At 39.7% G+C, this 17,089-nt stretch overlaps 1 protein-coding gene across 1 annotated transcript; it reads left to right on the plus strand.

Annotated features, from left to right (window-relative positions):
• Positions 1-8,308: 8,308 nt before the first annotated feature.
• On the plus strand, positions 8,309-16,965 carry CCDC112 (coiled-coil domain containing 112). Its single transcript, XM_084225723.1, has 10 exons — positions 8,309-8,362; positions 8,697-8,812; positions 9,959-10,080; positions 11,664-11,753; positions 13,055-13,130; positions 13,717-14,107; positions 14,894-15,301; positions 16,035-16,130; positions 16,631-16,749; positions 16,827-16,965. The coding sequence occupies exons 1-10, from the start codon at positions 8,315-8,317 to the stop codon at positions 16,855-16,857; spliced, it is 1,497 nt and encodes a 498-aa protein (XP_084081849.1). The 5' UTR covers positions 8,309-8,314; the 3' UTR covers positions 16,858-16,965.
• The last annotated feature ends 124 nt before the right edge of the window (positions 16,966-17,089 follow it).

Raw genomic sequence — 17,089 nt, forward strand, 5'->3', positions numbered from 1 at the left:
ATAAAATCTGCTATCTCAAGGAAAGCAAAAAACACAAATAGGAAAGAATAAAAATTGCAAAAACATAGTTACTGACCTGTCTTTGGCTGTGAGTTTCTTACTAATTAAATTGATTTCAATCCTTGTTACCTGACTTTGAAGGGGTCCAACAGATGATTAAAAATAATGCTCCTTTGATCTATTTTCACTTTCTTGGTAATTTCAACTATTAATTTCTGTCCACTGCAGATAGGAATCAATCATGGCTATGCAGATCCTTCTAAGGTAGCTATTCCAGACTAACAACACTAAAATAAAAGGATCTGTGTCACTTCGTGCTTCTTGTTGGCTATATGTAAGGACAGATCATTGTCTTGGAACACTTGACACAGACTATGTTTCAGGTTCTTATTACACTGTCACCTTCCTGGGACTATGCTGGGAGACATAGGACTGGTGTCATGAGGTGCCAAAAGGAATTGCTACAGGTTTTGTGGGAATGGCAGCAGACTACCAGATCAGTCCCTGCGTTTGTAACAGGTGGTCCTTCTTCTCGCTCTGTTGCCTATCTGTTTCCACTTTTACATTTTCTACTGGATGTCTTCTTGCTCTAAGAACTATTTTAAAATCAAGGAAAATTACAAATTAGGACAAGAGCTTAAATGAAGGCGCTTGAAGGCTCCTGACCTCTGTTGCCTATCTAACTGCTTGTCCATGCTGCTTCTGTAGTATCTGAGGTGGAAAAACCTACCCAAAACCTTGCCAAAAGCATCAGGTACCATTTGTGCCAACTTTTTCACACAGCAACATTCCTAATGACTTCACTGGGATGTTACCAGGACAGAAATCAGGAGTACTTATCCCAGAATCACGACTTTGAGAATGCATGCTCCACAAGAGAGAGACCATAAAAGATCAATGGAACAGACAATATGTAGAGGGTCTTCCTCAATATGTTGGGACTTGAACTTCACTAAACCCCTTCCTCTAAAATAGTACCAAGATCCTACCTAACACTCACAAAATTTTACCATGTCTTGAGCTCAAAAACTTACTTGACTTAATATCAGCACAGACTGGTATATTCTTGCACATGTACTGTCACATTTTTCAGCAAATTGTTCTGAAGCCAGGTATAAAATTAGGGGCAATATTTAATATGGTCTGGAAGATGCTTCTCTGATAAATTGGTGTTGGTCAAAGAAAACTCAGTGAATGTGAATAAAACCTGCTAGCAAACTGTTTGTTTTCATTGCAAGAGTAAATCGGTAAAAGCCACAATGTTTAACTTTGTGCTACTGAAATCTGAAATAATCTATGAAACTGGAATAGCCTTACGGTGGCCTTATGAAAGCAGTAAATGCTGTCCCTATTTCAAGTTTATTTTTTAATCTGAATTTGGAAAATATTAGGGTTTTTTGCTGTAAATGGACTCTATGTTTATGTGTTCCCGTTTTAAACTACAAAGACATGTTAAATAGCAGTGAATGTGTTGTGCACCTTTCAGCCATATATCCAGAATAACAGAGGTAAAAATTGTGACTGTGACTGACATATGTGTGTTGCTGTGCTGGTTGTGCAGATACAGTCCCAAGTCACACACATGCTCTTTCAGCTGCTTAAGCATAAGGACTTAGAGTTAACTACAAAGAAAAAAAAAAAAGACCGTACTACATTCTAAATTGCACCTTCTAATTCTGATCACTAATTTAATCACTTAACTCTCATAGATACTATAGCAAGTTGGTAGGGACCAGAACTGAGAAAAACAAAAGCAGTCATAAAACTTAAGGGTTTTAATGTACCCATTAGGAGCTCTCTTTTCTGCAGCACACACTTCCCTAGAGAACCCTCCATTACATTGGTAAGGCATTCTTATTTTTTTGTCTCTGACATATTTGAGGTCGTCAGAATGCTGCTCAGTGTGGCTCAAGTTAGTCAAATCTTGGCCTTCAGGTGACAGGAGGAAGAAAAGCTCCCAACCACCCAAAGCAGGCAGCCAGCTTTTTGCAGAAGCTTCAGAAAAGGGCAACAAAAGGCTATAAGAAAGTCAATCACACTTGATTGCATTAATAACCAGTTACCGAAAGGCAGTATATGAGCTGATAAATCAAAAACTCATGATGAAAAAGTGGCAGAGACAGCTGCTGAGTAAGGTCTTAAAGCCCCAGCATGACTGATGTAGTAGTGTGACCTATACAGTCTGCCAGTTCCCAACATAAGCAGCTGCTAAGGTTGTTGATTGAATGTACAAATGTGTACCAGGGACAGCATCCAACTTTCTGCTGTGTTGAGGTTTGGCCAAGACTAAAATCTTTTGTAATTTTGCCAGAGCACTTTTCTGTCCTCTGCTTGCCAAGATCTAAGAAGAGCGGTATTTTGGAACACTGAGACTTGAATTTAATACTAAAATCCATCACATCCAGAATGATTTTCAAGAAAACCTTTGAGACTTAAGACACATTAGGAATTGTTTGTTTACTGGCATGCCTGCTATCTCTTTTTGTTTCTTTCAAGCTCGGTTGTGGGACATATTTTCTTTTCTCCTTTTATAACAGAAAAGGGAAATAAACAAGGAGATAATTACAAAAGCAGTGAGAGTCAGAAATGATGTGATATTATACCAAAAATTCTACAAAACAGAAAAAAAAAGAAGGGAAGAATTGGAGGGGGAAAAGGAATGAATAGGATTAATAATTATTCAGTTGTCTTTTATACAGTTATAAATCAGGAGAAAGTGAAGAAAACTAAAATTATGTTCACTTGGGACCCTTGGACTTTTCCAGGGTTTTTTCTTTTCCCCTTTGGTTTCCATTTCAATTTTAATGTGAAATCTAGACTTCAATGAGGGAGTGGAGGGGAGGGGAGGGTGGTTTACTTGAGCAGCTACTTCAATGGATACTTAGAATACAGGTTTTTAAATTTATTTTCACTATTCCTACCACCTATATTCTCCTATGTCGAGGTTGTTACTGGGTCTAGGGCTTTCAAAGAGACACGAGCAGTTGTTGGTTGTTATAAGGTTGTTTATTGCATGAATACATCAGTCTCAAAGGCAAAGAGTTTGAGGTGTTAGAGTCTGTGTTTCTGGTATAGACTCCCAAGCTGGAGCAGCAGCTGCAAGGCTCCTTTCTGGCATGAAGTCCCAGGTGCTGTGCAGGAACAGGAGCAGCAGCAACAGCTGTTCTCAGGCACAGAGTCCAATGTCCTGGGCAGCAGCAGCAGTGGGAGAGTCTGATGTTCCATGCAGCAGCAGCAGGGACCACAGCTTTTCTTTTCTTCTTTCTTCTTCTGTCATCTTCTTCTTCTTGTGGCTGCTGATGTGTTGATGATCGATGATGATGGTGAAGCTGATGCTGAAGATGATGTTGCCGATGATGAAGATGATTTTACCCCACCACAGGGCTTTCTATTTATAAAACATCCAATCAGCCAAAAACATGATTCGAAAACATTCTTTCTAAACCAATCTGAACTTGATTCTTATGTGTGAAAGTAGTACAAAAGTAGTGTCAGTTCTTACTCCAAAAACTACATATATAATATTATCTATTTACACAAATGTACTGTCTGTTTTCTTACTTAAAATTTACGTGAATAAGTTTATCTATTTACATGAATAGTTCCATCTATTTACACGTGTAGTTTTATCTATTTTACCTGAATAAGTCTATCTGTTCTAGTGGCAAGGTTCTGCTATGTTTTTGTTATGCCTAGGGCTAAGTTGCTGAACTTTTAACTAGGCCTTTGGGCCTTTGCTAATTGATACCGTTTCTTAAGGCACTTAGAATGTATTTCTACTTACTTAAAATCTAAAACTTAAACTTACTTGAAGCTAGAACTTACACTTCTATTTACATAAAACTTAAATCTACACTTCTACTTTGTATCTTTGTGGCTTAATATATCTTAAAACTCAAATAAAACTTAAATCTACACTTCTACTTTGTATCTTTGTGGCTTAATATATCTTAGTTTCTCTAAAGGCTTTAATTCAACCCCTGTATTCATCTCCCTCTCTGAGGAACTCAGAGAGGCTTGCATTCCAACACTCCTACAAACACATGCTAAAAGTAAGTTACTGACTCCAAGCTTCTTTTCATATCTTGTGCTTTTAGTTTCTTTGGAACATCTACAGGGTACTAAAGATGAAAGCCAAGCTACATTTCCTTGACATCATGCCACCAGCCAAACTCCCTTCTACCTAAATCACAGCTTTATAGTTGGGGTGAGTGGAAAAGGCACTCATTTGGGGAACAGAAAATGAATTTCTATAATGCCACTGTCAAGTATGGAGCCCCTTGGCTTCTGGGGCAAGGTGGGCACTGGCAGGAGAAGGTAGTGGGGGACACAGACACTGGTCTGAAGAGCCACAACCCCGTCTGTGTCCAGGCTGTCAGGTCTGCCAGCACTCCAGGTCAGGACTCAAGGAAAAAGTGATGACCACTCATTCCTCATCAAATAACGGGAAGCTGATGGTATCAATATGGAGCCAGATCATCCCAGAAAGAGGGACAGAGACAGCCAAAGGGTTGAATGCAAGCTCTGCTGTCTACAGACACAAAAACTTGATGTTGGTATCTTAAAAAAAAAAACAAACCACAACCAAAAAAACCCCAACACCAGCAAAAAAAAAAAACCCCAGCAACTCAAAAGCTAAGCTATCATGAAGCTATCATGTGCTTCACAGATGACACCTGGTGGACAGAAGCTAAAGAGATGAAAGCATTCTGCCTTCATGGTGCAGAACCTTGATCCTTACTCACAACTGCATTGCTGCACTTAGTGCAGGTGCAGCTGTCCTCCACACTCTGCTAATCCACCCCACACCCCCAGTCCATTAATAGTTTCCCAGAATTAGCACTTATCACCCATGTATCTTCAACAGCTTTTTTTCAGCACTCATATCCATTTTCCTTATTCCTTAATTATTATACTGACTCATGTCCTGAGTTTGTTTAGTTCTGACTTGCAAGCCTGAGGCTAGGCTAGAGTGGACACACCATTTCCACAAATAAAAATACAGGGAAAGCCCATGGTAGCAGCAACAGGGTGCTTTTATGGTGTGGGATTACTAGACCATTTTATGAGTGCCTTCACGAGTGGATAGTTGCACTCAGAGAGTTAAAAGCTTTAGTTTCCTCTATTTATTAATTTTCTCTTTTAAACTAATTCCAGTTTGCTACTGTTACAGTGTCTGTCTTTTTTGCAATTGCCCTAATGCATCCCTGTTGAGGTCTCAAAAATAAGTTAGCAATTTAAAGGGGGGGAAAGGTACTCTGAAGAGAAACATGTACTTAGAAAAGTGTTTCTTATGGGGATACTTTTATCTTATGATGAAACAGGTGGCTTCCTCAAGGATCTCATAGATAGGAATATTAAGTTCTGGTGCAGTCCTGTCTCTATTTGGCGCAAAGGATTTCAGAAAATGTCAAATACTGCTGAATCAATGCTGTGACATATGAGGCCTTTGCCATAAATAAGGTGACCATGATCAATTGTTTGATTGCTGGTATTGCATCTTCCAGTTATTTTTTTTCCTAATTTCTTTTTCCCCTGATCTATGTATACTCTATCCCTTTAAATGTTATCAACTATATTTTTTCCTTTGTGTATTTCCATGCCTTCTTTTTCTGCCAAATCTTGAAAGATTTTATGAAGCAAAACACACAGAGAAGTCAGGCACTCATCGACTTCAAACACCAAGCTAAGCTGAAAAATAATGTGGTAGAGGTCAGAAGGAAATTACATAATTATCTAGATTCCTTCTTCTGGATTCAGATTATCTGTTTACCTGTTGGTATCAAGCCAAACCAGGCATCCAAGAGTTGTGGCATTGTATTTGCTCTGGCTGAGGAGGAGTTAACATTCAAACAGATGTGCTTTGTGTTTGTAGCCACAGTGGCTGAGACCACTCCAGTGCTGGGCTCCTGGTGAGCCGTGCTCAGGTCACATCGGGGCTTTCTCTCCAACACCTCCCACAAAGGCCAGCAGGCCTGGAGCATTCCAGAGGTGGGGAAGGGAGACACAGCTGGAACAGCTGGCTTGAACTGACCAGAGGGACATTCCATACCCTGTGATGTGTAAAAACAAAAGCTAAGGGGTGACAAATTTTTGTTATTAAGGTGTTTGTCTTCTAAAGCAACTGCTACAGTACTGGGGCCACCGTCCCAGGAAGCAGTTGTACATCACCTGCTAAGAGCAATTAGAGAATGGATCTTTTTGCTTTTGCAAATGTGGCCTTTGCCTTGAGCTCAACCAATTGAGTTTTTCATCTCATTTTCTTCCCCTGTCCTGCTGAGCAGAGCAAGTGGTGAAGCATCTTTGTTGAGTCCCGGTGCCCAGTCAAGGTGAACCCACTGCTGGCATGTCCTGGCTGAAATGAAGTTTTCTCCACAGAGAGAACGAAGAAATCAGCTGAGAGCCAGGGCTCATCTTTATACCAGCGTTGCAAGTGGATGTCCGAGTCCCTGCTGCCCAAAGCCAGAAGAAACCAAATCTAACTATGCTCCAATACCTGAAATATCCCTTCATATGATTTCCAGAACAACTCTGTAAAGTTCTCAGGATTCTGAGTAATTCACAAGTAAAGTAAAATAGTCATAAAGATTGACCAGCCAGAAACTGGTGAACTACTGAGCAGTACCTGAGTTACACTATGAGTGGAAAGATCTTATTAAAGCACTTTCTGAAAAAAGGTGCTTCCAGCAGAGCTGTCCCCAACAAGTGACCAGTTTGCGGCTCACAGCAACAGGAAACTTGGAAGGGCTGCCAATCACCACAAGAAAACAAATGCTAACATAACTTTTTTCTCTTACACCCAATAGTGTAAAGAGGCAAAGAGAACTTTGAAACACTACTGAGAAGAGAATACTTTTACAAGCTTTTCAGGTAGCAATCTGTGAGAACAACACTTTTTATTTAATGCTGAAGAGTATTTCCAGGCTTTGACATGTTCGCCTTTACTTTTTAATTCCTATTCAGCAAATACCAAGAGAACAAGTGTAGTCATAAAATACAAAGAGGAAAAATGTATCTGGAAAGTGCTGTTAAGAATATCAATTATGCAATACAATGTCTTCAGGATAGCCCTTCGGGCAGCATCTGTGAACGCGTTTGTGTCCTGCAGCCAGGAAAACACCGGTTCCTAAAACCTCTCTAGCAGGAAAGCCACTGGATCAATAATTACTTCTGTTGTGTTATAAATAAGAAGCTTGACTAGGCCAATATTCAAGCAACAATCAATTTATTAATTAATTATGGTAAAATATGAGCAAAACCAGCGCTGGGTACAGAGGAGGCAGTTTTCCCTCTGACTGCACACCAATATTTGGGCTTACAGGTATTTATAGGGGTACTCAGAAGCTTTCTCAGCAGTTTCTATTTCTACTTGTTTTTATCACAATTCTATACACTATTGTGAGCTAGTTTTTCTCAGGATGAGTCCCAAAAAAAAAGAAGATCCCCAGATGGTGGTGGCAGCCTCCGAGATGTTGGTCCAGTTTCCACAAGAACAATGACGAATCCCATCTGGTGAAGTCCAGCTCCCCAGATGTGGGTCCCCCTTGTTATCACAAGGGCTATCAGTGATGTCCAGCTTCCCTTGAAGTTGCAAATTCTTCAGAGGATGTCCCTTTTCCTTTCTCAAGCTGTTTTTCTCAGTTTTGTTAAGGAGTAAGATAAGCACATTTCCTTTCTATACATTCCAAAGCTATAGTTTCAAGGATACAATCAATATTCCAAAATTATACCTAAAAAGGTTACCGTTACAGCACTCTTTAAGGCCTGACTACAAGCAAAGAGCAACATCCCGAATGCTGTAATTCAAATACTCCTAAATCAATCCAGGTTAATTGCAAGCAAAGTCTAGGTTCAGAGGCATTCTTCCATGCTTTACTTTCCACAGTTAATATTAGAATTTGCAGTCATCCCATGGTTGGTATCCATACATATCGCAACCACAAATACACACATTTCCTTTCTGTGCCAGACACGAAACACAGTTTTGTATTTCACAGTTCCACAGAAACGCTAAATGACCATTCATTTGAAAGTCTGACTTGCATACCTGAGTGAGAAACAAGATCTTCGGAGCCTGCCCCCAAGAATTCATTGAATCATGTGGAACTCTCCACATTCTGACAGGCTAAGGAGGGTATATCCCGGTGCTCCTGAAGGAAGCAATCCATACAAACTCTGGAACATAAGTGGAACCAGGCCAGGGAAGGGAAGGGAAGGGAAGGGAAGGGAAGGGAAGGGAAGGGAAGGGAAGGAAGGAGTTAATGGCGGCAGCGAGGGGCGCGCTCGCCCCTCCCCTGGGCGGGCCGGCGGCAACATGGCCGCGCTGGCCCCGGCGCTGGCGGCGGCGGCCGGGCGGCTGCAGGTAAAGGCCGCCGGCACCCCGGCCCGGAGGAGCGCAGCCTCCCGGAGGAGCTCCGGGCTGCGCGGGTGTGTCGGGCTGGCCGCGGAGCCCAGCGCCTGAGACAGCCCTTCGGTGTGGCGGGCTCGGCGTTTCTCTGTTGAACAGTGCATTCGAGTGTGCGGGCGTGTCACAACCCTCCCCTCCACTTTGGTGCCACGGCCGCTTAAATTTACTTAAATCGCGCCAGTAGAAAACCGAGCTCTGCATTGGGGTGTTGTCTGCTTGAAATGAACCAACGAGCATTTAAAAGGAAAAAAAAAAAGTTTTTAATAACATTTGGTTTTGTTATCTACAGAATGAGAGCTGTTCCAGTACTGCAGGTGCTGGCCGTCAGGTTCAGAGCTGGAAGATCAAAGCTGAACGAGCTAAGAAAGTTGAATTCATAAGAACTGCAGAAAAGCTAAAAGCTCAGTAAGTTAAACACTTTATCATAAGTACGTTTTCATTCCGTTCTGGAGACAACATTATTAACTCAAGGTTCAAAGAACATATGATAATGAAATCCTTAGGCTAAAGGTATCCTTTTCAGGAGCTCAAATTATTGTGGTTATTACAGTAGCTCAGGATAGGCTTATGAGCTCCAAAACGCCCTGTTTGAATTACCGTTTGGACTTAGACTGGTGGTATAGTAAGACTTCAGTACAAATTGCTGCTCTTAGGTGTACCAGAAAAGGCAATGTGTGAGGCACAATTGAGTTCTCAGTCTTCCTGCTTAGCTGTGCTTACCCTCTAAGGACCTAAAGCCCTTAAGACATACCAACAAAAGGGGAACTGCAGCAACAGAAGATTGAAAGACTTAATCTAGAATATCTAGGCCACTGTTTTGAAAAACAAGGGGTCAAGACAGCTCAGACGCAAAAGTGTTTTAAATCTGCTTCCCCACATCTTGACCAAGTGCTGATGACAACTACACTGGCAGCTGAAAGAACAGGGAGTTTTCTTCTCGAACAGATGAGCTTTCTGGGGAATAGCTAATGCAGCCATCTGAGGGAAGGAGAGGTTTGCAGGTGTGAATCCTGATTGAACAGGGCACTTAAGTCTCACACCAGTGTTTTACACTGCATGTCTGAATCGAGTTCACCTTGATTACCCTGGATCCTGAGTTGTGGCTGAAAGTTTGCCTGCTGGGTAATGTAAATGTTCCCAAGGTGCTTGAAGTGAGGCGTGCCATTTAACTGTGGCTCAGCGTCCCTCTATAATGTTGTTTGTGCCGGGGCTCCATCTAGGTGTGCCAGTGCATTAATACAGCCTGTCTGCCGGCACTTCCCCGGGAAACTCTGGCAAGGCTCCCAGAGAGAATGCGTGCACATTAAATTTCAGTGTGTAAACCACTGCATGCCACTGAGGTGATTTCCTTGTTAATTTCTTGTTAAAGTTCTTGAGTTACTGTGGTGTGTAGTCCTATAGCTGCAGAAATATTTTCATTGAAAACAGTTGTAGAACAAACCAGGGATTTGTATAAAATCTAAGACCCCTGTTAACAAAGCCTGCACACTAACCTTGGAAAATCTTGGGGCTTTGTTGAGTGTTGCTCACTGTGGCACCCTTTCTTCCTAGGCTTGCAAATATAGAAAAAGACAAAACTGGACACCTTTATAACAGGAAGAGTAATTTCAGGGTAGAATACAGATCACTTGAGGAACTGGACCACAGCATGACTGTCAGCAGGAAGATGGAAAGTAAGTGAGGTTTTACTTTGGCTTATTTGCTTTTTTTTTTCTTTTTTTCAATATGTTGTTGTTTTTGTAAATGGGTTAAAAATGAGTAGTACAGAGAGATCAGTTTAGATGGAAGATGGATACTGATAAGTGTGGTAACTCGCTTATAAACAGTTCGCTGCAGAATTCAGAAGCATAAACATTTTGGGCCTCAACTGTTATATTTTAATCTTCAGTGTAAAACCACTGTGGTGGAAAGGTCCTGTTCAAGAAACCTGGAATCAGTTTTGTGTGTATATTGCAAAACTTAATATATTCCAGCTAAGGTACCGTAAAAATATTCTTACCTCAACATTCACACACTGATTGTTGCCTTTAAGTATCCCTTTAAACTGTTCTATGTTTACATTTTTTGAGTTTTTGGGCAATGAATATTCCTAGTTCAAATAGTGCTGTGAATTGGTACACAGTCTGTCCTACAGTATCTGTTCCACTTACAGACTATAATATAGTTCAAGAAAAAAAGTTACTCCCTTTACTCACAGTACTTGAGTTCTTTCAACAATAATCACATAAATCATGCTATGCTATGTGATACAGATCAAAATGAGTTGAAGAAAGAAAAGGAATGTAGGAAATATTAAAAGTATACTTTCTTACAAATTTGCATGTGTTCTGATGTGTGCCTTTTCTTTAATCAATCTTTAACTATCCTTTACATCTTGCAGTCTTTAAGAAACGTACAGTTTTGAGGAATGACTAAGCTAATAAGTTCAGAAGCTTTTTTCCATGAGTAAGAAGAGAGCATGGCATATGGATGGAAATGATGCTATGAGATAATAAAGAAAACAGTGATGAGAGCACTACATGTCAGATGGGAAGGAGTACATACTAAAAGATGCAAAAGTGTACAATTCCCCCCGCCCCTGCAGATTTCCATTTACTATGTTGAGGTCTTTCAGCATGATCTATATGCTCTAAGATTTTTCTGTGGTCTCAGCAGGAACTTGTGTTTTCCCTATTGCAAATCTTTTAGGATAGAAGATACAGGTCTTTAGTACCTAAGATGTAACCAGAACTTCATCCTCTTCAGCACTGTATTTATGGACTCATGAGGAGCCCAGTGGTAACAATGCAAAAAAGTGCACACATGCTTGGAGCACATGAAAGCATTGATTCTTCGCTATTTAACTCAACAAATAAATTAATCTTGTTGAAGTAGTACATTCATATACACTTTCAGAGTTTGTTTTCTCTTCATAAATGGGTGTTTTGAAGCCTAGGTCAAAGTCTGCCTCAAAACTCTAGAAGCTATCACCTGCATAGGTAATATTCTCAAAGTTCCCCTTTATAAATGGCAGCTATTCATTTTACAATCTGTGGATGCTGTGTAGGGAGCTAACATGGACCATGTGGTCAGCTACATGCAATTACCAGTTAAAATGCTTAGTACTATGGCAGTTTCTTACCATCAAACAGAATTTGTGTCCCTGCTTAGATCAAACCCCTAGTTTATTCTGGACACTTCATTGCTCTTGTTCTTTTACTGAATGTAATGAACAAAGAAACTGTTAGAACTATCAACACCTTATTTTGTTTAACAGAAGCTAAAATCCTGCAGCAGCTATCAAAAATACAAAACAATGTGAAGAGACTTCAGCAGCAATTGAAAGACGTGAAGCCTACACCAGAATGTAAGTCAAGATGACAGGTTTAAAAACATCTTCATCTACAGACAGGTTTCTTGCATAGTTGTCTTTCTCCTGCAGACTTGGGATACTCTTCCAGTCTTTAAGATTTTGCAGGAATCTGGAAAAGGAAGACTAGAAATGGCAGAAACCTAAGAAATGGTAAAAGACTGTGCAGTTCTGTGTGGAAACAGAAACTTACTTGGTCTTACAAGTGGTGTGTGTTTGTTCCTTGAGCTTGTTGAAAGCCAGATTTCTGTAACATTTGCCTTATGCAAAATAGACTTGGTATTCTACTACCATGTAACCCCTTTGATCTGGTAAGAGGTCACAGAGTAGGTTCTACAGGGAACTCATTTCTAGCCACCAGTTTGAAATATAGACTGGACTATTCCGCAGAAAATGCTGCAACAGTTTGTTCAATTTGGATGTTTTAAAACTTTTGGGAAATAGGTTCTGAAAGAACCATCCTTATGTAGTACCTACTAAGTTTTGTGGAGCTCAGGATGTGGGCCTCCTACTAGCTGAGGACTTTCTGATGCTAGATAAAATGCATCCCATTTCATTTATTCAGTGTGTTATCTATTAAAAAATTCATTATGTCCTTAAACTGTAAGATGCTAAGAACTAATGAGGCATGAAAGCTGAAAAATTAGTTTATATAACTTTACCAAAATACAGGTTAGATGAACTGCATTCAGTGTGCCCATTGAGATGTTGGGCTGATTTAAAAGAGATTTAAGTCTAATAATATAATCTAATCTAATCTAATTGGTGGATTTTCTTCCACTGCAAAATACATCTTCTCTGGACAGCTGTATTACCATCTTAAGTCAGGACTACAGCATGCTGACAGTACAGGACAAAGACTTACTCTGACGTTTCTTTGTCAACTTTGTAAAAGTAGTTTCCTGCAGGTTAAATAGAATTGCTGTAATGTGGTATAAACCCGAGATGTGTGTGCTTAAGTAATTAACTGCATTGCCATAAGAAACACAAGTGGAACTGTAGGATAAGTGTGCCTTAGTTCGGGCATCAGTTGAAGGTTAGTCAAGGTGAGACTTCTTTAAAGGAAATAAACATTTATATTGGCATTTACGTCCAGTTAGCTAAGTCCTTTTATAAACACACCTTTTGAATAAATAAGGATTTGTTTTTTAAGGCTGTTTGAGATGGAGATGCGTGGTTTTTTGTACACTGAGATATGTATCCTGAAAGTCTCCACAAGTCCTGCATTTCTGGATAGTGCTGATAAATAGCATAGGCTTCTTAAGTTATATGTTTTTTTTCTTCTTTTCCTTTTTCAGTTGTTGACAAGATCAAGGAAATGATGGAAGAAATAGAAAATGCAATCAATGCTTTTAAAGAGGAACAGAGGCAAATGTATGTTTGTACATGCTTCAGCTACTAGAAAAAGGGCTGTTGTAAAACACAATGAAAACTTTGCATTAATCTAGCAAACTGTTTTTATGATTTACTCTTTTGGTAGTGATTCCTGTGGTATGTAAATCAAAGCACAAGCTGTCAGTGTTAGAATCTTGATAAACTGACTTTGAGAGGGTGTTTATACAGCTATTGCAGCATTCCAATGTAACAGCGATTTGCCTCTGAATGGGCTTTTTAGAGAGGCTGTAGAAGAGATTAGATTGTGGGGTTTTTTTTGTTGCTGTTGTGTTTTCTAATCGGGTTTGGGAGGTTTCTTTTTCTTTCTACTGGTGTCAGGAGGGGATTGAGTTAATTGTATGCGTGCCATAAATGTGTTCTTTCAGTAAAAGGGTAACTTAATTCTCATTGTGTAGGGCTTTATTACCGGATCATTACAACTGTGCTATTACCACTTCAGTTCTTAATCTTTGAAGAATAGCTCTTGTGTGGCATTGAACACAATTCTAAAATTCATTTTTGGTGAATGGACAATGAATACTGGATTTTTTGTTTTTCTTACATTTCAGTGTTTGTCTCTTTTTAGATATCAACAGCTTTTGAAAGAGGAAAAAGCTGTCATTAATGAGCTCAGTCTCTTTGAGAGAAAAGTGGAACTGTGGGCATTAGGGAGCTCAACAGCAGAAAAAGTTTGGAAATTACCATCAGCCAGGGTCACAGTTGATAAAACCCTGGAAAATCATCTACCCGAAGAAGTAATAGAGTTTGAAAAATTTCTTCAGCGAACAGGGGGGCGGCAAGGAGGCTGGGATGATTATGATCATCAAAATTTTCTGAAAATACGGACAAAATACAGAGGGAGGCTCTCTTACATGGATGAAGCCCTTGAGTATCTCAGCGGAAGAACAAAAGAAGATATAGAAGAGCATGACAAATGGTATCAAGAATATGTAATTTTACATGAAAGAAAGAAAGAGGTAAAATAACCCCTTAGGCTTTTGAAGATTTCAGAAAATGTACTTATTTTTGAAATGCATGCTCTCTTGTTTTTGTATCTGCCTCTCGGGTGTAGTGCTAGGCAGATTTCTCTTACAGTTGATCATATGTAACTGAGGTCTTTAGCATCCTCAACCTGCCAAAGTATTTGTCTTTTAATTAAATAAATACACACAGGGAAAGACCTAATAACTCAGAAGTGGCCTGTGTATTGCCAAAGTATATTACAAATGCTTTTGAAATCAGTGATCTAGCAAGTTAGGTGCCAAGCCCAGAACAGTTAGTGATCCTGTCTTCCTGTTACATATGTCTCTAAGAATGTGTGTCCCAGTGTATAAGCAATACACCTAAGAAAGACTGACATGCAGAATTATGACTCTCTTAAGAACCATCTAAGTAATAAAAGATATACTGACATAAGAACTACTATAAAATAAATTGGGGAGAAAGCAAGAACTGAAATAAGTTTGCATTTAAAGTACATTGCATCAACATTCGTAACCTTGTAATCGAAGTTATTACGATTGCTGTAACTGAAACAGTTTTAGCAGACATCTGTTAAACCTGCTTGTGCGATCCACAAAATAGAAAAAAAAAAGAGAAAACACGTATAGGTGCTTCTTGGTTTTAGGTTTTGCCTTCAGTAGACTTTTAATTCCTATGTGCATTTTGTGTTCTTGGAACAAATGTCTTCATCAAACTGAATCCATGTGAATATGTAAAATTTTCATGAAAACCTTGGATTTTTTTCCTATGGTCTCTTACAGTCAATTAAAAAATGGAAAGAAAAGCAGCAGCAAGAAAAAGAAAGAAACCTGAAGGATAAAGAGAAATCAGAAAAAATACTTAAGGAAAGATGGCTACAGCGTGAAGAAGCTCAGAAGCAAAAAGCAGAAGAAGAAAGAAAAAGAAAACAAGCTGCAGTTGAAGTCTGGAAGAAACAGAAAGTAGTAGCATTTGCAATAGATCAAGCATCACAACTAAAACTACAAGAGAAAGAGAAAAAGCAACAAAAAGAGCACCAAAGCCATGTGAAGTTACTGTTGGAAAGGAGTACCTTGCAAAAAAAAGTAAAGGAGGAACTTGAAAAGCTTGAAAATGAGAAGAAAGAGAAAGCTGAAAAGGAGGGAAGGAAGAAAATTGCTGCAGAAGAAATTTCTAAGTTTCAAGAGCATGTGCGTAATTTCACCTCCATTTTTGCATGTTGTTTTAAATTTGATACGTCCTACTACAATATAATCAGTTAAACAGGTTTTAAAATCCAAGTACCATTAATCTAAATCCATTATTGATTCATTACAACTAACAGCATCTATTGCAGATAAACAGTATAAAGCTTGATTTTAGACAAAGATGCTCCTTTTCTGCAATAGATATTGAATTCTACAGGATTACTCAGTCTTTATCCATATAGAAGTGGTTTTATTTCTTCAGTAAATAATTTTTTTGAGGAAAACTACTTGGGCTATGCTGCCTAAGGAAACTTCAGAGGACCTGAGTGCTCTATTCAGATGGGAGGTAGAAAGAGTTGTTTGAATATCATGCAGGTTTCAGTATCTGTTAGGCAAAGTCAGATCCCATATCAATGTAAATGCAATTACTGGAGAGTTGGTATGAATGTCAGCGTTCATACTGAAGTTTTATAAACAGAGTATGAACTACTACTTTTTTATTTCAAAGCCACATAACTATAATTTGTTTGTGCAGGACAAGCTATAGCATGTAGCTACCTAGTGAAACCTTATTCTTTACTATTACAATAATTTCAAAACAAAAACAAACAAAAAAGCCAACCAAAAATAAACAAAACCAAAAAAAAAAAAAAGCTGTGAAAAGGCCACATGTATATTTTTACATAATTTGTTTTACTTCCAAAGTAAGTTTGCTTTTCCACTCATTATGTTTCAGGATCTACATAAACTGGAGCTAAGGGTTCTACAGAAACGCACTAAAGAGATAGGGAAACAGGAAAAAGAAAAAAGATTGGCAAAGTTAAGAGAGAAGGTAACTTTGTTTGTTTTAACCAGAGATGTGTGTAGCTTGGTGGTTTAAGCAGACTTTCTTTTCATTGATCTAAAAAGCAATTGTTTAAAATTATCTAAGTGGTTGATAAAGGAAAACAAAAAGTCATGCCTTTTATCAGTAGACAGAATTGCAGCAGGCATAGTTGTTCCTGTTTTAAAAAATGGGGTAAAATCCCTAAAATTTATGTCTCTCACAGTAGTATTTCACTGGGTAAGGCCTGTAACAGTAAGCTCCAATATGGGTGGTGGGTTTCATTTTTTCAAATAGTTATCTACCATTATTTAACTAAGTAGGCTGTCTCCCAGAAGCATTTTGCATAAACTGGGTTTAACAAGAGTTTAACCTTTTAAATTATTAAAATTTAATGACAGCAAGTGGTGTCAGTGTCTTCTACGGTGAACACCCCATAAGTGTCATGGAACTCCTTTTGTGATGAACGAAAAAGGCTAATTATTTTTGGTTGGTTGTTTTGCTCTGAGGTCGAGGTTCGGGTCACCAGAGACCGATCCAGGTTGAACACACCTTCCAAGGGCGGGGAGGAACGCAGGCAAGAGATGGCATCAGCAGCTGCAGAACCGCTGTTGCGCATTTCTCAAAGGTGAGGAGGAGACCGATGGACGAGCAGCATGACACAAGCGCACTTTTATACTTCAAGCCTTTTTGTTTTCTTGTCAGAGCTGTCCCAGCCTGGAGCGGAGGGTCCTAGCAGCGCGCCAGCCGGTCCCTGCCGCAGTACGGAGCAGCAGCCAGCACTTCGCGGCGCAGAGCCGGCCTGACCCATGCCGTCTATTACCTCTGTATTTGGCGAGTCTCGGGTTTGACACGCCGGCTGTCACACCGGCCGGCTGTGGTGTCCCTTGGCATTAAAAGCGCCTTTTCCCCGCAGCTGGTTGTGGCGGCCGGGCCCCTTAAGCGTGGGGTCGCCACTCCGGCCCCCG

The sequence above is a fragment of the Fringilla coelebs genome, assembly GCF_963513975.1.
Source record: "Fringilla coelebs genome assembly, chromosome: Z".
NCBI classification, from domain to species: Eukaryota; Metazoa; Chordata; class Aves; order Passeriformes; family Fringillidae; genus Fringilla; species Fringilla coelebs.